This window comes from Homarus americanus, unplaced genomic scaffold, assembly GCF_018991925.1.
Source record: "Homarus americanus isolate GMGI-L3 unplaced genomic scaffold, GMGI_Hamer_2.0 scaffold28172, whole genome shotgun sequence".
NCBI lineage: Eukaryota > Metazoa > Arthropoda > Malacostraca > Decapoda > Nephropidae > Homarus > Homarus americanus.
In genome coordinates, this window is record NW_024738604.1 from 327,501 (window position 1) to 352,500 (window position 25,000).

Consider the following 25,000-nt stretch of genomic DNA (forward strand, 5'->3'; position numbering starts at 1 on the left):
CCTCCCTCTCACCCCCTCCCATCCTCCCTCTCACCCCCTTCCCATCCTCCCTCTCACCCCCTCCCATCCTCCCTCTCACCCCCTCCCATCCTCCTCACCCCCTTCCCATCCTCCCTCTCACCCCCTCCCATCCTCCCTCTCACCCCTCCCATCCCCATCCTCCTCCCTCTCACCCCCTCCCATCCTCCCTCTCACCCTCCCATCCTCCCTCTCACCCCCTCCATCCTCCCTCTCACCCCCTCCCATCCTCCCTCTCACCCCTTCCCATCCTCCCTCTCACCCCTCCCATCCTCCCTCTCACCCCCTCCCCCCCTTTATTCCTAGGATGAGTGTCAACATTATGCCCGTGTTAGCTGTGTATGTTTGTATATATTTGTATGTCGGTGGGTCTGGTGGACGTGTCGGTGTAGTTAATTAAGGTGATTAGATTAAATGGCTTTCATGACGATTAGGGACACCGTTTATTTTATGTTTTGTTAGGTTAGGTTAGTTTAGCACAGGTTATGTTAGGTTACTTTAGGTTAGGTTAGGTTACTTTAGGTTAGGTTAGGTTACTTTCGGTTTGGTAAAGTAGGATTAGAATAACAATAGGTTGCTCATAATTATTAGAGAATAAATAAACGGGGTTCTAATCATCATGAGATCCGATTAAATTAACTTTGTAAACCTAACCTAACCTACCCTAGTACGTTTGTGAGTTAATACATTTGACAATAGTTTGACCAGTGGAACGTTTGACCAATAGGAAATTTAACCAATAGTAAAATTTGTCCAATGGAACGTTTAACCAATAAAAAATTTGTCCAACGGAACGTTTAACCAATAGAAAATTTGTCCAATGGAATGTTTAACCAATAGAAAATTTGTCCAATGGAACGTTTAACCAATAGAAAATTTGTCCAACGGAACGTTTAACCAATAGAAAATTTGTCCAACGGAACGTTTAACCAATAGAAAATTTGTGCAATAGAACGTTTAACCAATAGAACATATGCGACATATAAACAGTGCAGTATCGCATGTTCGTCACTATGAAAAAACTTTTGCCACCTAAAACAATACAGTAGAATCAATTCATTTCAATTTACGACAAACTAAATTCCAACACCATTTAAAGAATCACTATTGTACCATGTGTGTTTAAAGAGTACTGAATGACTGTAAAAAAATAACAAAGTGCTTGAAAGTTACTGATCAATATATACAAGTTTGTGATATATTAAGTACAAGAAGAATTGCTTTTTTTTTTTTTTGCGTACTTAACTCCTTCGGTACTAGGACGCCATTTTGGGGTATTTGGTTAAAGCCAGATGATTTTAACCCAATACAGAGGAGGTAGGGAGGGAGGTAGGGTCTAGGTGAGGGAGTATACCTGTGTTGGCCTCACCTGTCGGGATATAATGAGACGGGATAGGTGGACAGATAGACAGACAGATAGATAGATAACTCGGCCCTGCCTTTATCCGGATATGGTACCCAGGTGGATTTTCACGACGAGCCTGATGGGGGGTTAGAGGCCTGATTACTGAGGATATACTAGTTAGTTAATGTACTAGCGTCATACATCAGTCAGTCAGTTAAGGTAAATGAGATCAAACATAATCTCTCTCTCTCTTCCGTTTCCTTCACTCCCTTAATCTCTTTCCCCTTCCCTCCTTTATCTCTTCTTCCTCCCCCCCCATCTCTTCCCCCTTCCCCTCTCTCTCCCCCTCCTTCCCCCCCCCTCCCTTAAGCTGAGATATATATACGTACACATATCCTTTAGGCTATAGGATACGTACACATATCCTTCAGGCTATAGGATACGTACACATATCCTTCAGGCTATAGGCTACGTACACATGTCCTTCAGGCTATAGGATACGTACACATGTCCTTCAGGCTATAGGATACGTACACATGTCCTTCAGGCTATAGGATACGTACACATATCCTTCAGGCTATAGGATACGTACACATATCCTTCAGGTTATAGGATACGTACACATATCCTTCAGGCTATAGGATACGTACACATATCCTTCAGGCTATAGGATACGTACACATGTCCTTCAGGCTATATAGGATATGTAATGGTCGAGTCTTTGATATATTAGGAAATGTCGTGTTGTTTTTATTGTCCAGTTATAAGATAAATATACATGTCCTTCCTGTTGTGATATGCGGGAAAGGTTTAGAGATTAGGTTAAGCTTGATAAGGGAAGGATGTCTCTTATCAATCAGTCAGTGTGAGATAGGTACAGTTAACTCACTAAGGTTCGTTCGTCTCTTTCCCTTCTGAACCACGCCTTCCTCCTCGACTTTTTTTCCTACCCTCCTCCTTTTTCTACCTCCTTCTCTCCCCTTTTTTTATCTCCCTCCTCCCCCTTTCCCCCCTCCCTTCTCCCCCTCTAACCCCCCTCCTTCCCTCATTTCTCCCTATTTTCCTCCACCCCTCTCCCTCTTTTCCCTTTCCCCTCTCCCTCTCCCCCTTCCCTCCCCCTCTCCCCCTGATATCAATAAATGATTCGTTTTCTCTGTCTGACCTCCCACACATTGCTGACATACCTGTGTTAATGGGTGATGGAGACACGCCATTATAATCGCCAGAAACTCGATTGATTTGGCTGAACGTAGATAGAATGTGCTAAAAATATACTTACTGGTGTTTGTGTGTTTGAAGTATATTTAGTTTGCGTGTTTGTGTCTGTTTTTTTAGGGGTGTTTTATTTTCTGGGTTTTTTTTTTGTCTTTTACGTCTTTCTTGGTTTTGTGTTTATGATATTTTTTTTTACTTGTGTTTTTTTATGGGTTTAAATAGTTTTATTTTTTTTTTTGCATTTTTGAAGTTTGTGTTTTATTATTTTATTTTTAAAGTATGTATCTACAGGTATATTCTTTATGTAATTATTTATTTTCATATTTTTTTTTACATTATATTTACGTTTATTTGATTTTTTTTTATTTATTGTTTATTTATAACTCGTTTATTTTATATATTCTTTGGCTTTTATTAATTTAAATATCAACACACAGATCCTAGTCGATTTTTTTTCTTCGCTTATTGTTATTTTTCACACAGTAAATACAAACTTTCTTGCAACTTAATATCTACTTAAACACCGTATTGCATTTTTAAGGGAGACATAACATTTAAAGGAATTATTACACTTAAAATAATTATAATCATTTAATAAGTCCGTAGAAGATCGACTTATTATTATTATGTAACACCTTCACTACTGGGACGACACTGAATATTTTATGTAGGTAACCTGCTGGACGATTTTATTCAGCGCAGAGACGAGAGACAAAGGGGGGTTAGTAGACTATCCCCCCTCCCTCTCCCCCTCCCCCTCCCCCTCCTCCCCCTTTAAAGGAGTTAGTACACTTTAAATGGTATTATCTTTTTAGGGAGTTTTAACTTTTAAGGATTGTGGTGATTTCATTTAACTACACACACACACACACACACACACACACACACAGACAGGTAATTACAAACATGTCAGGTATGATTGACTGGTGGTCCGTGTGTGTGTGTGTGTGTGTGTGTGTTTGTGTGTGTGTGTGTACCTACCTGTATCTTGTGCAATTATCGCCGGCAGGTGACCGCAGTGTGTGTGGTCTCCATTAAGTAAATTGCTGGTGGATGGGAGAGGAACCTTGTGTCTACTAACTACATAGCAACACCACACACACACACACACACACACACACACACACACACACACACACACCGGCCCGAATGTTTCAACGTTTAGGTCGTGTTTTGTGATCCATATTTTTGCGACATACATTCAACCGTTCTATAAATAAATAAATAGATAAATAAGCCTAAAATTATCTCACAGGCACTGAACTAGATGTCACTTCGTTCTTCTCTCTGTTTTGTTACCGTCATTCATTCGTCCGTCCGTCTGTCTGTCTGTCTGTCTGTCACTTCCATACATTCGTCCTCTTGTGTTTGTGTGTGTGATCGTTCGTCCGTGTGTCTGTCTGTTACTGTCATTCCTTCGTCCGTGTGTGTGTGTGTGTGTGTGTGTGTGTGTGTGTGTGTGTGTGTGTGTGTGTGTGTGTGTGTACAGGTGATCGATCAGTGGCGGAAAGCTGTGGCAGTTTTGTTTTTGTTGTGAGGTTTTTACGTGTGATTTTTTTTTCTATAAGATCATAAGAAAATAAGGAGTCTGCAATAGGCCGGTTGACCTGTGCATGGCAGCTCCTGTCGAGAGTTACTACCACTCTCTATCATCCATGAATCTATCTAGCCTCCCTTTGAAACTTTCCAGAGTTCCCGCACTTACTACAAAGTTGCTAAGGTTGTTCCACTCGCCCACCAACCTATTTGTAAACCAGTTTCTTCCTATCTCCCTCCTAAACCTAAACTTATCCAACTTGAATCCGTTGTTCCGAGTCCTATCCTGCTCGGATATTATAAGAACTTTATCTATATCTCCTTTATTGATTCCTTTCACCCAGTTAAATACTTCTATCATATCTCCCCGCACTCTTCGTCTATGTATTTGGTTTTTATGTTTTATGTTTTGTATTTGTTATTTCTTGTGATTTTTATTATTTTGTTATTTTTTGGGGGGTGATTTTTTTTTTTTTTTTTTTTTTTTTTTTTTTTTTTTTTTTTTTTTTTTTATTTTTTTTTTTTGTGATTTTTATTTGTTTATTTTGTTCATGTGATGTATTATATTTTTTTGGGGTGGTTTGGTATTTGTTTTTTTTTCACGTTTTTGTCATTTTATGTTTGGTTTATGTTTTTAGGGGAAGAGGTTTATGTGGTTAGTACAGTATGTAGATAATTTGTACTTGTTTTTGTGCTGTATTTTGTGGTTTATATATGCTGTTTTATGTGGTTTTATGCGGCTATATTTGTTTTTTATGCGGTTATACGTGGTTTCATCTGGTTTCTATGGGGATTTATGTGATTATATGCTGTTTTATCTGGTTTCTATGCGGTCTTGCATGTTTTATATAAGGTTTATTTGGTTTTATCTGTTTTATGCGTTTTTTTCTGGTTTCTGTGTTGTCTTACGTGTTTCATATGAGGTTTATTTGGTTTCTATGCGGTTTTATCTAATTCTCTGCGGTTTTATCTGGCTCTATGCGGTTTTATCTAGCTCTTTGCGGTTTTATCTGGTTTTATGCGGTTTTATCTGGTTTTATGCGGTTTTATCTGGTTTCTGTGTTGTCTTACGTGTTTCATATGAGGTTTATTTGGTTTTTATGCGGTTTTATGGTATTGTGGTGTTACTGCTGGCATATCCATTAGCCGCTGGGGTTACACACACACCCGGCAGGTCATTCATAGTCCTCAAAACATTCCTACAGTCCCCCGTCTTCCGTTAGGTTTGGTTTGGTTAGGTTGAAGGCAGGGTAGGATAGGTTTGGTTGAAGGCAGGGTAGGATAGGTTAGGTTAGGTTGAATGTAAGGTAGGTTAGGTTGAAGGCAAGGTAGGTTAGGTTGAAGGCAGGGTAGGATAGGTTAGGATGAAGGCAGGGTAGGTTAGGTTGAAGGCAGGGTGGAATAAGTTAGGTTAAGTTGAAGGCAGGGTAGGTTAGGTTAGGTTCAACTAGAGACAGGCTAGGTTAGGTTAAGTTAGGTTAAGTTGAAGGCAGGGTAGGTTAGGTTAGGTTCAACTAGAGACAGGCTAGGTTAGGTTAAGTTAGGTTAGGTTAGGTTAGATTCCCCTAGCTACTCTACCAGGTATATTCGTAAGTGCAGGAGACTCTATACCTGTCTTAATTAAAGTTAACAGATTTAACGTGGAAACCTTTTGAGAATTTGTCAAGTGGTGAGTGTTTTGTCCTGACACTATATACAGTATATCTTCACTACTGGGTTGGCGGGGGGGGGGGTCAATTAATTATACCTGGCGGGTGAATGTGAAGGTGTCAGGTAAGTTTTATTGACAAATGTGTGTGTGTGTGTGTGTGTGTGTAAGGGCGCAAGCATCTCGACGGTGATTGGGTGAAAGCGCAGGCAACTGCATGATGAATGGATAGGGAAATTCGATAGTGATTGGATATACCTTTAAGGAAACTGGATGGTGATTGGATGAGAATGTAAACAACTCAATGCTGATTGGCTGAATCCCGTATGAACTGGTTGTGTGAATGTTATGTGTATAGGAAGTACAGCGTGAGGAAGTTAGGTCTATGAGTGCACTCTGTTTGTCTTCCTCTGTTTCTCTGTCTCCCTCTCTCTGTCTTTCCGTCTGTCTCTGTCTCCCTCTCTGTCTTTCCGTCTGTCTGTCTCTCCCCGTTTCTCTTTCCGTCTCTGTCTGTCACCCATAGCGTGCCAGGTGTCGGTGTCTGGCCTCTACACATCGCACATTAACCCGGCCATGGGTCACGTCTCAGCCCTGTTATTGTCGATGAGTTATGTCGTGTTTGGCTTCCCTGGAACACGTGTCTGATGATCACGTGACGGCCGCCCGCTCGATTATACATCTGCTGGGAATAAAATCAAACACACACACACACACGCAAGCATGCATTGAAGTACACAAACGTTATGAGGTACACACACGCATACACACGCATGCTTTGAGGAATACACACGCATGTTATGAGGTGCACACAGACATGCATTCAGGTACACACGCGCTGCTTTGAGGAATACACACGCATGTTATGAGGTACACACAGACATGCATTCAGGTACACACACGCGCTGCTTTGAGGTGCACACACACATACACACACACACACACACACACACACACACACACGTGCTTTGAGGAATATACACACGTATGCATTGACGTATACACACGCCTGCTTTTAAGGTACACACACGAATGCTTTTGATGTATACACACACGCCTGCTTATAAGGTACACACACACATGCATTGAAGAACACACATATATGCTTTGATATAATCGGACACTCACTGTAGAGATAACATGAATTATTACATACAAAGCAAACAAGTGCATAAACAAATACGCAAACAATATACATATGCTTAAAGCTTTTGTTATTGTTGTTGTTTATTTAAGTAACGATATGTGATAAGGTTGAAAGAGAGAGAGAGAGAGAGAGAGAGAGAAAGAGAGAGTATAGGTTGTGTCTTTTCTCCTTCTCTTTGATTGCATGGACTCTCTCTCTCTCTCTCTCTCTCTCTCAACCTCATCACCTAGTAGTTACGTTAATCAACTCGTAATTTTCTTAACTTCACAGCAGTAATTGGCTTCATTACCTGTCCTGTTTATAATGGCGGCCGTTGTTTGTGTATCTACGTGTGATTTGTTCATTAATTGGCCAATTTGCTTCGGCTGGTGGGGGTAATTTGTTTACCTACAGATTGTGTGTAATGGGAACAAATAGTAATTGTCTTTGGTAATTGGTTCGGTGTTTTGAGGGACAATTCGGTTGGCAAATTAACTGGGATATGATTTGTTTTTTTTACGGCTGTATTAATTATTCACTCGATCCAGTTCTGTTCTAGTTCAGGTCGAGGGTTTTTGTTCTTTATAACGGTGTTGTTGTTATAGTGAGGAGAGCAATGTTATGAGAGAGAGGGAGAGAGTCGGGAGGGTGAATGTGAGAGGGAGAGAGTCGGGAGGGTGAATGTGAGAGGGAGAGAGTCGGGAGGGTGAATGTGAGAGGGAGAGAGTCGGGAGGGTGAATGTGAGAGGAGGAGAGTCGGGAGGGGTGAATGTGAGAGGGAGAGAGCGGGAGGGGGGGGTGGAGAGGAGAGAGTCGTGGTGGGTGAATGTGAAGGAGAGAGTCGGGAGGGTGAATGTGGGAGAGGAGAGAGTCGGGAGGGTGAATGGGAGAGGAGAGAGAGTCGGGAGGGGGGGGTGAGAGGGAAGGAGAGGAGAGTCGGGAAGGAGGGAGGGGAGTGAGAGGGAGGTGTGGCTCGTGGCTCTATTGTTCACTAATGTCCTGATTATTCCTTTTTTTTATACTGGCAAAGCGGGCTTGACCAGAGAGAGAGAGAGAGAGAGAGAGAGGAGGCACCACTGTCTCCAGCCGCCCCCAGCCATTATCGTATTACTTCCAACAATGATGAGAGAGAGAGAGAGAGAGAGAGAGAGGGAGAGAAAGAAAGAGAGAAGTTGGTCACGCATGTACACAGAGTCGAAGGTACATACAAATATTTTATCAGTTGATGATCTTTTGAAAACAGAAGTCCAAGATAAGCTCCTCTCTACACACACACTACGTATATTAAGTAGCAATTCCATTACTATCAACATCGAAACTAATTAAAATGACGCTAAAAATAGTATTAATAAAGAACAAGAATAAAAAAAAATATAATAATAACAACAACATACATATAATAATAATAATAATAATAATAATAATAATAATAATAATAATAACAACAATTTACATACGGGATCCTAACACGACCGTCTAGTGAGAACACCGTTATAAACACTGTAGGTAGGTTATGGTTCTTGTTAGTGTATTGTGTCACAGCGTGTGGTATAGGGAGCTGGTGTGGCGTAGCAGGACTTACGGTCGAGGAAGGAATAGAGAGAGAGCGGCAGGTTAGGTGGTGGTATCATCATTGTCCAGTGTGTGTGTGTGTGCTGGAGACGATAATGGTGTAAAACCTCTTTCTTTCTCTCACACTCTCTCTCTCTCTTCTTTCTGTCTTTCTCTCTTTCTCTCTTTCTTTCTTTCATCACAGTCTGCGGGGTGGTTTCTGTAAAATAAACAAAGATAGACCCCCAAAATTTAGTCATTACTCAACATTTAACCAAACTCTAAAATAACCTCCCTCACTCGCTAGTCCTATCCATCCGTCAAGTCAGTAGAGACGGCGGGGAATTAGATTAAGTTAGGTTAGGTGTGGGATGGGTTAGTGGGTTAGGTTAGGTGTGGGATGGGTTAGGTTAGGTATAAATCAGTAGTTAAATTTGAATACCTGAGATTAGTTTTTCTATTTTCTTTTACTTAAGTTACTGTTTCCATTTTCTCTCAACATGAAGCAGTGAGGCGACTTATTGACCGTCCTGCGTTGCGTCCTGTGTGTGTGTGTGTGTGTGTGTATGTGTGTGTGTGTGTGTGTGTGTGTGTGTGTGTGTGTGTGTGTGTGTGTGTGTGTGTGTGTGTGTGTGTGTGTGTGTGTGTGTGTGTGTGTGCCCTTCTGTCTAACCTTGCCATCATAACTGAAAGGTCCAAAACTTAACCTAACTCCCACCAACGTAACCTCTAACCTAACCCATCCCATCCCACACCCAACCCATCCCATCCCCACAACCCAACCCCATCCCATCCCACACATAACCCAACCCATCCCACACCAAACCCATCCCATCCCACACCCAACCTATCCCACACCCAATCCCAACCCATCCCAATAACCAAACCCAACCCATCCCACACCAAACCCATCCCATCCCACACCTAACCCCATCCCATCCCACACCCAACCCAACCCCATTCCACACCAAACCCACCTATCCCACACCAAACCTTACCTATCCCACACCAAACCTATCCCATCCCACACCTAACCTATCCCATCCCACACCTAACCTATCCCATCCCACACCTAACCTAACCTATCCCACACCTAACCTATTCCATCCCACACCTAACCTATCCCATCCCACACCTAACCTAACCTACTTCCCACTTACCCTCAAATATGTCAGCTTTGTTCTGAGTAAAGGCTTGTGTCTCAGATCTTGGAATGCATCACATGTGTATAAAAAGGTAAGTGACCTCTTCTGACCTGAGACAAGACACGGAAAATATCCAAACTTACATTCACACCCACAAAAAAAATCCCCAACCACTCTTGTTTTGTTGTGTTTTTCTTTTTGATTTTTGTTTTTGTACTTGTGGGGGGGGGGTTTCATTTCCTCCCTTCGTGACTTGACTGATGTATGTTGTTTTGGTGAGTAAGATGATGTATTTTCTTCTCTTAAATGTGACGTCAATAGTACATATAAATTGACTGTTGTTAGATTAATTGGGGATTTAGATAACGTCACCTTATTTCACCTGATGATTAGACACGCCTAGCATTACCTGGGGATTGGGTTATAGGTTAAGTTTGATTATGTTTGGTTTGGCTAGGTTAGGTTAAGGTAGAAGGTTTGGGGTCAGGTTAGTTTGGGTCAGGTTAGGTTTTGTTAGGTTATGTTATGTTAGGTTAGGGTAGGGTAAGGTTAGGTTAGGGTATGTTAGGTTAGGTTAGGTTAGTTAGGTTGTTAGGTTAGGTTATGTTAGGTTAGGTAGGGTATGTTAGGTTAGGGTATGTTAGGTTAGGTTAGGTTAGGGTATGTTAGGTTAGGTTAGGTTATGTTAAGATAAGTTAGTTTAGATTAGATCATGTTAGGTTAGGTTAGGTTAGGTTAGATTTCCGATTAGATTATTATTAGAGAGTATCTAATCATCGGGACCTCCTTTGTACCTGAAGAAGAGGTTAAAGGTCACCACCACCAAGGAGAGACTCAGTCAAGAGTGTCTCAGAGGCTTAATGGTTAATGATCAGAGTCATGTCCTTCACCCTGACACCCTCATACTCTCTCCTGCTGGTGCATCTTTACTCACTCCCTGACACCCTCATACTCTCTCCTGCTGGCATCTTTACTCACCCCTGACACCCTCATACTCTCTCCTGCTGGTACATCTTACTCACTCCCCCTGACACCCCTACACTCTCTCCTCCTGCTGGTACATCTTTACCACTCCCTGACACCCCTCATACTCTCCTGCTGGTGCATCTTTACTCACCCCTGACACACCCTCATACTCTCTCCTGCTGGTACATCTTTACTCACTCCCTGACACCCCTTTCTCTCTCTCCTCTGGTACATCTTTACTCACCCCGACACCCTCATACTCTCCTGCTGGTACATCTTTACTCACCCCCTGACACCCTCATACTCTCTCCTGCTGGTACATCTTACTCACCCCTGACCTCATACTCTCTCCTGCTGGTGCATCTTTACTCACTCCCTGACACCTCATACTCTCCTGCTGGTGCATCTTTACTCACCCCTGACACCCCATACTCTCCTGCTGGTACATCTTACTCACCCCTGACACCCCCATACTCTCCTGCTGGTACATCTTACTCACCCCTGACACCTCACTCTCTCCTGCTGGTACATCTTACTCACTCCCCTGACACACCCTCATACTCTCTCCTGCTGGTACATCTTACTCACTCCTGACACCCTCATACTCTCGCCTGCTGGTACATCTTTACCACTCCCTGACACCCTCATACTCTCCTGCTGGTACATCTTACTCACCCCTGACACCCCTCATACTCTCCTGCTGGCATCTTACTCACTCCCTGACACCCTCATACTCTCTCCTGCTGGTACATCTACTCACTCCCTGACACCCTCATACTCTCGTCCTGCTGGTACATCTTTACTCACTCCCTGACACCTCATACCTGCCTGCTGGTACATCTTTACTCACTCCCTGACACCCTCATACTCTCTCCTGCTGGTACATCTTTACTCACCCTGACACCCCTCATACCTCTCCTGCTGGTACATCTACTCACCCCTGACACCCTCATACTCTCTCTCCTGCTGGTACATCTTTACTCACTCCCCTGACACCCCATACTCTCTCCTGCTGGTGCATCTTATCACTCCCCTGACACCCCTCATACTCTCGCCTGCTGGTACATCTTTACTCACCCCACACCCCCATACTCTCTCCTGCTGGTGCATCTTACTCACTCCCCTGACACCTCATACTCTCGCCTGCTGGTACATCTTACTCACTCCTGACACCCTCTACTCTCCTGCTGGTACATCTTTACTCACTCCCTGACACCCTCATACTCTCCTGCTGGTGCATCTTATCACTCCTGACACCCTCACATACTCGCCTACTGTGTGTGTGTTTTACCCTGACAAATAAATCTAATTAGAAAAGTTGTTCACCATAAGTTTACTAAAGTTTATCATTAAAAATAAATAAATTAATCCCACACCCAGACCACATACTCAGTCCTACACGTGGAGCCACTTAATAAATAATAACTAATTCATTAATCCACTAACCACATCACGTATCACTCATTGGCCGTGACGTCACTCCTACATCACGTATCACTCATTGGCCGTGACGTCACTCCCACATCACGTATCACTCATTGGCCGTGACGTCACTCCTACATCACGCACCACTCATTGGCCGTGACGTCAGTAGCCCTTAGCGGTAAACAGACAACCAAAACAATAATTTTTTTATGAGTCTTTTTAATTGTTTAACTTCCTGCTTTAATCACTATATAAAACTTGTAATAAAACGGAATTGGTTTATTAATCATAGAGTCTGGTTTATTAATTATTTTTTTTAAAGGTTAAGGTTGGGTTTATCCTTTTGTTCTTGTTATTTTTGTTGTTCTTGTTCTTATTTATCGTCTTATCTTCTCCTTCATCCTTCTCTTTTCGTCTTCATTCTCCTCTTTCCTTCATTTCCTTCATAGCGGAAATAATCACTCGGGAAATAATCACAATAAGAAAGAATAAACTTTCTATCTTTGTTATCGGGAACTACGAGACCCTAGGTGTGATGTCTGTTTAAATGTTACATACCAAACGAGGATGTGAATAATTTATGTGTAAAACGTCGTGTGGATGTAGATAATGTATGTATAGTTGTGAATAATATATGTATACTTGTGAATAATGTATTTATAGGTATGAATAATGTATTTTTTGGTGGGGATAGAGTATTGCTGGTAGGTGTATTATTAGCGTGTGTGATAATTATGGGGTAAGTTAATGTCTTTAAATATGCTTTCTGTCTGTCTATTTCAAGATCTTTACCCAGTGGTGTAAATTTTAGGAGTTATTATTAATATTATTATTATTATTACTATTATCATTATTATTATTATTACTTTTATTATAACTATTTTTATTATCATTATTATTATTATCACTAGTTTTGTTATTATTATTATTATTATTATTATCATTATTATTATTATTTTTCTCTCTATCTCAGTCCAGTTCATATTGACGTCATGGATTAAGAATTTATAGTCAAGAGTTGAGTCGGAATTCTTGCTCTACCCTCGTGATAATTAATACCTCAAGTGATGGTGACTTCAAGTGTGGATACATCAACCTGGTGATGGGGGGAGGAGGTAGGGGAGAGAAGAGGGAGGGGAGGGGAGGGGAGGGGAGGAGGAGGGGAGGAGGGAGAAAGAACAGAGGAGGGGAGGAGGAGGAGGGGGGAGAGAAGAGGAGGGAGGGGAGGGGAGAAGAGGAGGAGGGGAGGGGAGGGAGGTGAAAGAACAGGAGGGGGAGGAGGAGGAGGAGGGGGGGAGAAGAGGAGGAGGGGAGGGAGGGGGAGAAAGAACAGAGGGGAGGAGGAGGGGGGGGAGAAGAGTGAAGGAGAAGGATTAGGGAAGAAGTGTGAAGGAAGAGGGAGAAGGGGAAGAAGTGTAAGGGGAGGAGGAGGGGGGGAAGAAGAGGAGGAAGTGGAAAGAGGAGAGAGTAAAGGAGGAAAAAGAGAGGGAACACACACAAAGACAATAAATTGGGTCAAAGCTTAATCTCCTCCAGAAGGAAAAATATAATGTATAGTTTGTATATTTTTAGTCGAGGCTTATGAATATGTGATGTGGTAGTGACTTGTTTGTGTGGTGATGGTGGTGTTGTGGTGTGGTGGTGATGGTGGTGTTGTGGTGGTGTGGTGTTGATGGTGGTGTTGTGATGATGGTCGTAGTGGTGTGGTAATGTTTAGATAGTTTTGTGGTAGTGGTGGTGATGGTGTAGTAGTATTGTGGTGATGGTGGTGGTGTGGTGGTGATGGTGTAGTAGTATTGTGGTGGTGATGGTGCTGTGGTCAGGTTCATATATCTAGTGTCTGTATGTTAGTTCATCTCTCTTCTCCATTACATGTATACTCTTATCTACTGTATAGTTTAAGTAAAGTATAGTATAGTCTCGGTGTGTTTTGGAAGCCATTTTGGATTCATATGTTTCATCGTTGTTCTTCTTTATTTCTTCTACTTTCTGTCTGTCTGCCTGTCTGTTTCCTCTCTCTCTTTCTTTTTCTTCTTCTCTGTCTGTCTGTCTCGCTTTTGATTTTGTTTTCAGGTTATACTTTAGTTGTTGATTGTATTTCCAGGTTACAGTATAGTTATTGATTGTATTTCCAGGTTAAAGTATAATTATTGATTGTATTTCCAGGTTACAGTATAGTTATTGATTGTATTTCCAGGTTACAGTATAGTTATTGATTGTATTTCCAGGTTAAAGTATAATTATTGATTGTATTTCCAGATTACAGCAGTTATTTCTTATACTTAACCTTACTATTTCTTTCCCAGGGCTCTGAGAATCTGGCGCTGCGATTAAAAGACTCTGCAGTGACCCAACAACAACAACAACAGCAACAACAACAACAACAACAACAACAAGCATCGTCAAGCAAAATAGCGTCATCGAGTGTAGGCTTAGCAGGTGGAGGAGCATCTGGTGGAGGGGGTGCTGGGGGCGGTGCTGGGGGAGGGGGAATAGTGGTACCTTCGTTGTTCCTAGACGAGGATGCCTACATAGCAGCTGCCACCTTGACCCCTGGAGCTGATGCCTATGATAGGAATAAGTTCAACCAGGCAGAGAGTGATAAGCTGCCGTCTAATAGAGCCATACCTGACACGAGGCATTTTACGTGAGTACCTTGATTGATTGATGTGTTTTGTATACCTGTTAGGATGACTTGGGTTTACCTGTTGGCCAATACCTGTTATGCCTTTCATAACCTGCTAATTGGTTTCTTTTAGAGAGTTTGATTATGTTAGGTTTGGTTAGGTTAGGTTAGAGAGGGTTTGGTTAGCTTAGGTTATGTTAAATTGTAGAGGGGAAGGTTAGATTAGGAGACAGAGCGAGCAAGAGAGAGAGAGTCAGTGTACAATATATTGGAGGTATAGAGATTTCATTTTGACCCACCCCAACCAATTTACTTGATGCACCTGACATCTGGACAACCTTTAAAAAATAAATACTGTTCCCTAGAATATAACATCACCTAATTTACCTGTGAACATTATTACACCTACCTTAATTGATCTACTTAACACACGTCTATATTCCTCACCTGAATTGGGTCTTTAGTTTGTTTATCTTTTATTCCTCTGTATTATATTCGTCTGTATGTGTGTGTGTGTCTCTTGCGGCACTGAAACATCTTTGTAATTATTATCCTCATTTAGTTACTGTAATTTGTTCCTGTTTGGTTCATGAGGTTACAGGATGTTATATCACGGTGCTGTATCCTGTTCGCTCATGTTATTTTTTTCCTTCCCCTGACAGTGACGGAGGAACGTGTTGGGGGGATGGGGGGGTTAGATGGGTCAGTCGTGTAGAAAATATGATTAGTGTGTGTGGGGAGAGGAAGTTTCATTTGCAAAGGATTGCTCACTCAAGTTCTGGCCAGTGCTGATAGTGGAGTTTGGGATTTACTACACACACACACACACACACACACTTACACACTAAATCATCACCGTGTGCCTCTGTTCCCCACCTTTATTCAGCTCCTCTTATTCTCCCTCAGGCATTTTAGGGTTTTTTTTTCTCCTACACCCCTTTCTTCCCCTTGGGGACCTGAGGGGCGCGGTTACCACATCCCTCCAAGCCCCCCCGGGAGAACTCACAGCCCCGGGGAATTCTCATTGAGGAACTAACAACTAGGGAAACTCACATTGGGGAACTCATAGCCTAGGGAAACTCACATTGGGGAACTCACAGCCTTGGGGAACTCATAGCCTTAGGAAACTCACACATTGGGGAACTCATAGCCCAGAGAAACTCACACATTGGGGAACTCATAGCCCAGAGAAACTCTTTGGGAAACTCATTGGGGAACTCAAAGCCCAAGGAAACTCACATCTTTGGAAACTCACCTCTTGGGGAACTCACAGCTATTGGGAAGAAACCATCCGGGAGAGTTGTGACTATAGCAGATACGATTGAATTTAATCCCCGGAAAAAAGAAATAATCACAGGTTTTGGTCTACAGGAGGAAGTAATGTTTGTCTTCCCGCTGAGTTAAGTGTCTTCATTACATCCACTTGCAAGATGATGATGCACTTGAGTCATTGTTTATCACGCTGAGTCAAACTACACACTCAGAATACTTACTGTCATTGTCTCATTTGGTGTGGCTTCTGGTGTGGTTTCAGGTGTGGTTTCTGGTGTGGCTTCTGGTGTGGTTTCAGGTGTGGTTTCTGGTGTGGCTTCTGGTGTGGCTTCTGGTGTGGTTTCAGGTGTGGTTTCTGGTGTGGCTTCTGGTGTGGCTTCTGGTGTGATTTCAGGTGTGGTTTCTTGTGGTTTCTGTGTGGCTTCGTGGCTTCTGGTGGCCTGTGTGATTTCAGGTGTGGTTTCTGGTGTGGTTTCAGGTGTGGCTTCTGGTGTGGTTTCATGTGGCTTCTGGTGTGGCTTCTGGTGTGGTTTCAGTGTGTGGTGTCTGTGGCGTGTTTGTGGTTCTGTGGCTTTGGTGTGGTTTCAGGTGGTTTCTGTGTGTTTGTGGTCGTGTGGCTTCTGTGGCTTTGATCATCTGTGTCTTGTTGAGGTAAATTTAAGACACTTTAGTTTACCTGATAGCGTAGCTCTGAGGCGATGATTAATGGGTCTGCCAGCCGATTTCTCTCTCTCTCTCTCTCTCTCTCTCTCTCTCTCTCTCTCTCTCTCTCTCTCTCTCTTCATCTTTCATCTTTCTGTATCTTTTTCTCTCTGTATCTCTCTCTATCTTTCTCTGTATCTCTTTTTTCTCCTCTTGTCTATTTGACCTCTCTCTCTCTCTCTCTCTCTCTCTCTCTCTCTCTCTCTCTCTCTCTCTCTCTCTCTTCTTCTTCCCCCAGGTGATAATGTAGAGAAACTTTATGGTGTAGGAAGGGCTGGAGGGGAGGGGCTTGTTTACCTGTGAGAAGGACTCATTCCCTCGCTCCTGGCTGTCGTCTGGTCCTTGTTCACTCAGAGTGTTGGGAGGAGGTGTGTTGGAGGGAGGGAGAGAGGGGTGGTGGAGGAGGAGGGAGGGAGGGGCAGGTTGGTGGAGGAGGAGGGGTTATGAAGGAGGAGGGAGGAGGGCTGTGGTATAGGAGGAAGAGGGAGGGAGAACATATTTTAGTTGTGTTTAGTTCACCAAGATAATAAGTTAACCTTTTGTAAACAAGACGGTGGAAGGGGGGCTTATGTTGTGTGTGTGTGTGTGTGTGTGTGTGTTTTGATGCGTCACACACACACACACACACACTCACACTCAATTAGCGAGACTGGCATTTATCTCCTTCTACTGAGTGTGTGTTATCGGGTCTCTCTGCTGGTGCATCCTTCCTGTCACCGAATTTTGGTATCTGGTCCTGGTATCGGGTTCTGGTATCGGGTCCTGGTATCGGGTGTTGCTATCGGGTTCTGGTATCGGGTCCTGCTATCGGGTTGCTATCGGTTCTGTATCGGGTCCTGTATCGGGTGTTGGTATCGGGACCTGGTATCGGGTGTTGCTATCGGGTCCTATTAATGACAATGGCGGTGATATTTAACTGAGACTAGCGTTATTTTGTCAAACTTTAACACAATATTAACTTAAATAATACAAGCCTTCACTTGATCAACTTACACACACACACATGACTGCAGGAAGGAATGCAAATGTGTGTGTGTGCAAGGAACAAAGCAGGGAGAGGGAATTGAAAGCAGGGATATACACGGCTTCAGGCAAGAATACACACAACTACAGGAATGCACAGTATACGACTGAAAATCTGAATGCACAGTTCGGAAAATTCAAAGACGCAGCCGGGAAGGAGGAATGAACGCTTTAAAATTAGAAATGCGCGGTTCAAAAAGGCAGGAATGCACAATCCAACAAAGAAGAATGCACAGTTCATCAAATAGGAATGCACACTGCTACAGGCAAGAAATGCACAGTGCTGTAAAGAGGAATGCGCAGGTTATCTTGCAGGGAACACATCTGGAACTTAGCACAGCGCGATAAGTGTATAACAGGCTCATCGGACCAACACCCACACGCCAGACACACGGGCTTATGAGAGAGAGAGAGAGAGAGAGAGAGAGAGAGAGAGAGAGAGAGAAACCACAGGGGGTCATAATATCGATTCCTCTTGTGTTCAGTATACAGGAGTTGGTCGACCGTATAGTGCCACTGTGAACCTAGGCTGTACGCTGATCCACACACACCCACACAGACTACCAAATTCACCCCGTTAAACACTCACACCCACACTCTCACCCACCCCTTCACCCGCCCTCACACATCCCTCACCCCTGCCTCTCACATCCCTCCCTCCCCCTCAACTTCACCTTACCCACCCTCACCCCCCCCTCACACCCCCTTACCCACCCTCACACACCCTCACCCATCCTCACACTCCCCCACCTCACACCCCTTCATCCTCACTCACCATCTTACACCTCCTCACCCCACCCCTCACCCTCCCCCACCCACCCCCCTACCCACACCCTCACGCCCCCCCACCCCTCCCCCTCACACACCCCTCACCCTCCCCCACCCTCCCCACCCTCCTCCCCACCCTCCCCCACTCACCCCCCACCCCTCCCCCTCACCTCCACCTCACCCTCCCCCACACCCCTCACTCACCCCTCATCACCACATGTGTTGGTAGTAATGGACGCGTCTTCGTGCCGGCCAAAACTTTCGTCAACTTGCCTTTACAACATATACACAAGTCTAACTCCTCCCTCACGCCCGCCTTCTTCCGCCCACTTCCTGTCCCTGTTCCCTCTTCCGCCCAATTTCTTCCCTCACTCGCCCCCTTCCACCCAACTCCCGACCCCTTCCACCCAACTCCCACTCTCTTGGACCCAAATTCCACCTAACCCTGCCCACATCCACCCTCCATCAGTCTTCTAGCAGGCCGCCCCCCACCCACACATCGTTGCTCTTTTGTCCAGTGTCTCAGTCAACATCTTCCACCTCCAGTAGCATGTGTCTATACCCACGGCTGTTTGTTTTGGTGTCGCGTAAGGCAGCTCTATGTCCGCCTGACCTGACTGACTCACTGGGGTTTACATTTCGAGGAGGGAGACTTGGTTGATGTTATACCACTACTTTAACTCAGTCACACCCAACACCACTACTTCCTCAACGCAGCCACACCACCATACCACCACCCCAACGTAGCCACACCCTATACCACCTCCTCAACGCAGCCACCACCATACCACCACCTCAACGTAGCCACACCCCTATACCACCTCCCCAACGCAGCCACACCACCATACCACCACCTCAACGTAGCCACACCCTATACCACCTCCTCAACGCAGCCACACCACCACCACACCACCTCAACCAGTGACAATTTTCCCTATATAAACACAAGTACTAAATGACGCTGCACTCGACTCAAATGCCAACTCACCTGGCTATTACCTCCTATTACAGTTATCCTTGACACTTGATCTTTGAACTTTAGAAATAGTCAATAGCTTTAGAACTAGTTATTGTAGCCGGTTTGTCGTTGGGAATATAAAAGGGACGGATGAGACCTAACCCCCAGGTACACACACACACACACACACACACACACACACACACACACACACACACACACACACACACACACGCATACATACATACACACACACACACATACACATAATTAATCCATACATACCTTTTGACCTGACGTATGGAATGACTTACATGTAATATTTACACCCCACAACACCTGCCTATGTCTCTCTCACATTCTCACTCTCTCACACCCTCTCCCTCATACTCTCCCTCACTCCTCACACTTTCTCCCTCACTCCTCCTCACACATTTGTCTCCCCACACTCTCTCTCTCTCTACTCCTCCCTCACACATTTGTCTCCCTCACACTCTCCCTCACACTCCCCTCACATTCTCTCACTCTCCCTCACACTCCCTCTCACTCCTCCCTCCCCACCTCCCCACACTCTCCCTCTCACTCTCCCTCACACCTCCCCTCACACTCCCCCTCACACTCCCTCCACACCTCCCCTCACACCTCCCCACCCCTCTCCCCACCTCCCTCACACTCTCCCTCACTCCCCACACTCCTCACCTCCCCTCACACTCCCCTCCTCACTCTCACACTCTCCCTCACACTCCCCTCACACTCCCCCTCTCACTCCCCCTCTCACTCTCCTCACACTCCCTCACACTCCCCCTCACACTCCTCACACTCTCCCTCACACTCTCCCTCACATTATCTTCTCTCATTTTAATCTAATAATTACACATATTAAGTTTCTCTTATTGTTTGATCCATTTCTTTGTTTGATTTTGTTTCATTATCTCAACCTACATTAATGAGAATGGGTGTTGAGTTCGGTTCTCCTTGCGTCTGTCTGTCTGTCTTTCTGCCTGTCTGTTTATCTTTCTGTCTGTCTTTGCCTGTTTGTCTGTTTGTCTTTCTGTCTGTGTGTTTGTCTTTCTGTCTGTCTGTTTGTTCGTTCTTCTGTCTGTCTGTCTGTCGTTGTTATTGCATGAGTTTTGACGGAATTTTATAAAGGTGATTTTTAAAGGGAAATTTTCTATTATTACTTAAAAATTTAGACTGAATTTTATAGTTATTTTTAAAGGAAATATCCGAAATATTATTACCTAAAAAATTACTAATTATATAAAGGTAAACTATGTAAAATTCCCCCAAAAAGACACTCAGGATTTTCTTAATAATTGACCTTACTTGACCTTTTAACTAAGTATTAGGGTGAGGTGACGATGAGGTCAATACATTGTTTTTGTTTTGTTGTTGTTTCCACATTGTTATATAACCTGGTGTATTGATTTAGTCCTTTTGAGTAAGTGGATGGAATTCTGTCTATGGTTTGTCTGTCTGTCTGTCTTTCTGTCTGTCTGTCTGTCTGTCTGTCTGTGTCCTCTTTTTCCGTCTGTCTGTCTCTTAGTCCTTTCTTTTGTGTAGTTGCTCTTGTTCTTCTATTTTTATTTCCTTCCCTATGTGTGTGTGTGTGTGTGTGTAGCAGAACACAAGTGCTCTCAACATCAGTGTTCCCTCTCTCTTTCCCTACTCCCTCCTCCCCACCACTGGTGCCTCAGGTAATGTGGGGGAGAAGAGGGAGGGGAGAGAGAGAAAGAGCCGCCCCTTGAACTATTCGGTCATTGACTCCCTCACCTTGTTAAGTCTAGTTGAGAGGAGGGGGGGAGGAAGAAGGAGGGGGCTGAGGAAGTAGGGAGGTTTATATGTGATTAATCCCTACCTTGTTAACTTTACCTGGGAGAGAGAGGGAGGGAGGGAGAAGGAGAATGAGGAGGAGGGAGAGAAAGTGAGGGAGAAGGAGAGAGGTGAAGAAGAACTAGGAGGAAGAGAAGCACAGATTTCTGTACCCATCATCTACTGTAACTCTCAACACTATTGGCCTCTACACACACACCTTTGCCACACTCACACACACGCACTCATACACCACACACAGCACACTACATACACCCCACACACCACACACACACCTCATGCACCCACACACCCACACACACACTCATACACCACACACACACACACACACAATATTTTCTTTCCGGGAAGTTCATTTGCATTTCTAGAGAAGGAGAGTTGAGGATAAGGAGACAGAAGACAGACAGACAAACAGAGACAGACAGACAGACAGAGACAGACAGATGACAGAAAGAGACAGACAGAGAAGACAGGACATAGACAGACAGGAGATGACAGAGACAGACAGATAGAGACAGACAGAAGACAGACTATATCTTGTTCTTATAGTGTCTGGGTGAGGTCTGCTTGCACTGCCAGAGAGAGAAAGAGAGAGAGAGAGAGAGAGAGAGAGAGAGAGAGAGAGAGAACACACACATGTTAATATATTATCATTAATAATATACACACACACACGTCAAGATTTTGTTGCTGGCCTCTGCTCTGCCTGATAGATATAGTCTGTCATGCCTTATAAAACAAAAAAATATTTGTGTTCAGTGTGTGGGTGTGTGTGTGTGTGTGTGTGTGTGTGTGTGTGTGTGTGTGTGTGTGTGTGTGTGTGTCTAAACATATATCACATTACAATAGTCTCTATATCATTAGGTGTTAATTTATGTATTTTTAGGACAGAGGAGGAGGTGTGTTGTTGACTGAGAGAGAGAGAGGAGAGAGAGAGAGAGTCCTAAAACACACACACACACACACACACACACACACACACACACACACACACACACACACACACACACACACACACACACACACACACACACACACCACATCCCTGTCGGCCCTCCCTTGGCCCTCTTTTTATTCATTTATTTTCCTCGTTGACTTTATCCTCACTTCCTCACTGTCTTTATTGTCCCTCTTCTTCTTTATTGTCTCTTCTTTGTTTATGTCTTCTTCCTCCTGCCTCTTCTGTCTTCCTCCTCCCTTTCTTTCTCTTTTGTTTTGGTTTATTATGGTTGATTTCGATTCATCTATCTATGTATGTATGTATGTATGTATGTATGTATGTATGTATGTATGGATGGATGTATGTATGTATGGATGTAATGTATGTATGTATGTATGGATGTATGTATGTATACATGTATGTATGTATGTATGTTCCTTTCTCCACTACCCGTCCGTCACAACACAACCAAGGGGTGACGGGAGGACAGAACGCGTGACAAAGAGACCGTGACAGCCCCACCCACAAATAAACTGTCGAACTGTTAATAGATAACATCAGTATTACCTCCAGCCACCTCCGCACCCTCCCCAGCCACCCCTGCACCTCCCAGCCACCCCTCCTGCACCCTCCTCCCAGCCACCCCCTCCGCACCTCCCAGCCACCCCTCCGCCCCCTCCCCAGCCACCCTCCGCCCCCCCAGCCCCCCAGTCTGTGTATGTATGATGGTCGTATATTCAAGTACATCGTTTTATCGTTTTCACTGACCTTGTTTTCTTTTCTTTGTTTTTCCTGTTCCATTTTCTTTGTTTGGTCTCTCTCCATCTATCTTTTTTTTATTATCTCGTTAATTTTTCTTTGTAGTACATTTACTCCGTCTTTCTTTCATTCTTCTTTCTTTCTTTCTTTCTTTTCTTTCTTTTTCTTTCTTTCTTTCTTTCTTTTCTCTCTGTGTCTCTCTGTCTTTCTCCATCTATATTTCTTTTTTATCCCCATTTTTTTTCCCCTGGACGAGATTATGACACAAACAAATTATATCAGGTGAATGTTTTATACCCGTGTTGTGGTAGTGGTGGTGGTTGGTGGTAGTGGTGGTTGGTGGTGGTTGGTGGTAGTGGTGGTGATGGTGGTAGTGGAGGGTGTTGGGGGTGTGATGGTGGTAGTGGTTGAGGGTGAGAGTGGTGGTAATGGTGGTGTGGAGGGTGTTAGGGGTGTGATGGTAATGGTGGTAGGGGAGGGTATTGGTGGTAATGGTATGTGTGTAGGGTGGTGGTAGGTTGTGTAGTTGGTGGGGGTGGGAGTGGTAACAGTGGTAGCAGTGTTGGTTGAGGTGATAGAAGTGATAATGGTAATGGTTATAATGGTGGTAGTGGTGGTGGTAGTGATAATGATATTAATAGTTGTAGTAGTGGTAATAGTGGTAGTTATGTTGTTATAGTCATTATAGTCTTTACATGGTATATTTAACAGTGATGGATTAAAGTACAACCTAACCTAACCTAACCTAACCTAACCCAACCTACTATATACCTGTACATGGTAAAGAAAGATGATAAAAAATCGATTTAATTATGTCGGTAACAAATTAGTAGTTAGGTTAGGTTAGGTTAGGTTAGGTTAGATTAGGTTAGGTTAGGTTAGGTTAGGTTAGGTTAGGTTACATAATGTTACTTTATACGAAAAAAAGGTACTAATGAAAGAAGTAAATTATGATAAAGTGCAACTAAAAGGGAAGGTAAGTAATTATGTTAATCCGGGAGACATTAACCTTTGTGTGTGTGTGTGTGTGTGTGTGTGTGTGTGTGTGTGTGTGTGTGTGTGTTAATGAATGGAAGTTGTTTGGCTGGTAATGACCTTGTTTGTGAGGGAGAGTCAATAAGAGTTGTATTGCCTTGACTGTACTGTACGTGAATGGAACAAGATTCTTTATGCCTTAGTGACCTTTTGGAGTTTGTGGTCAAGGCTGTTGTAGTATATTTAGATCTACGAGAGTGACTGTAGTTGTTGTGGTAGTAGTGGTGGTTGATTTGGGTGGTGGTAGTGGGGGTAGTTTTGGGTGGTGGTAGTGGGGATAGTTTTGGGTGGTGGTGGTAGTGGGGGTAGTTTTGGGTGGTGGTAGTAGTAGTGGTGGTGCAGGTGGTGATGTAATGGTGTTATTGTTGTTATTTTGTGGTTGTTGTTGTTGTAATTGTTGTAGATTTTAGGTCTTTGAGGCTCTCTTACACACACACACACACACACGTTAGGTCAGCCGATGAGTCACTTGGCTTAGGGGGGTTAACACCGTTACCCATATTTATCGTTGTGTCGTGTCCTGCGTGTTCCGTCACCCTCTCGTTACCCCCTCCTCGTCACACCCTCCTCGTCACCTCCACCCCGTCACCCCCACCCCGTCACACCCTCCCCGTCACACCCTCCTCGTCACCTCCACCCCGTCACACCATCCCGTCACCCCCACCCCGTCACAGGCAACTGATACTAGCCATATCAACACCGACTTATCAAATTAACTCATCCGGTTGAGTGATATATTCTAATCTAACCTAACCAAAACCTAACCTAACCTAACCTAACCCAACCTAACCTAACCAAAACCTAACCCAACCTAACCTAACCATGCAAATTCATTCTCTTTAAAATTCCACTTGAGTTACATCGTGTGGGCAGTCATGTACAGCGACCACTTGAGCAATGCGGATTTCAAGTTTCTTTTTTTTTATTAATCTTCCCTCAAGGTCATTGATAACCTCTTGTGCAATCGTCTACCATCTCAACACTTCCAGGATACTAGTGTTCACGCCCTTATTGTTGTGTATTGTGCAGGAACGGTGCTCAGGTAACATGCGTGTCTAACTTTACACAGTTCTGGGATCACCTGAAGATCTGACATGTTGAAATATAATTAA

At 43.8% G+C, this 25,000-nt stretch overlaps 1 protein-coding gene across 2 annotated transcripts in view; it reads left to right on the top strand.

Annotated features, from left to right (window-relative positions):
* LOC121874083 (polypeptide N-acetylgalactosaminyltransferase 2-like) overlaps positions 1–25,000 on the top strand; it is a 131,831-nt gene that overhangs the window by 69,660 nt on the left and 37,171 nt on the right. For both annotated transcript variants that reach the window (XM_042377992.1, XM_042377993.1), the window contains one exon: positions 14,279–14,619. In XM_042377992.1, the coding sequence (XP_042233926.1) occupies positions 14,279–14,619 (341 nt within the window). The remainder of the gene's footprint in view (positions 1–14,278; positions 14,620–25,000) is intronic.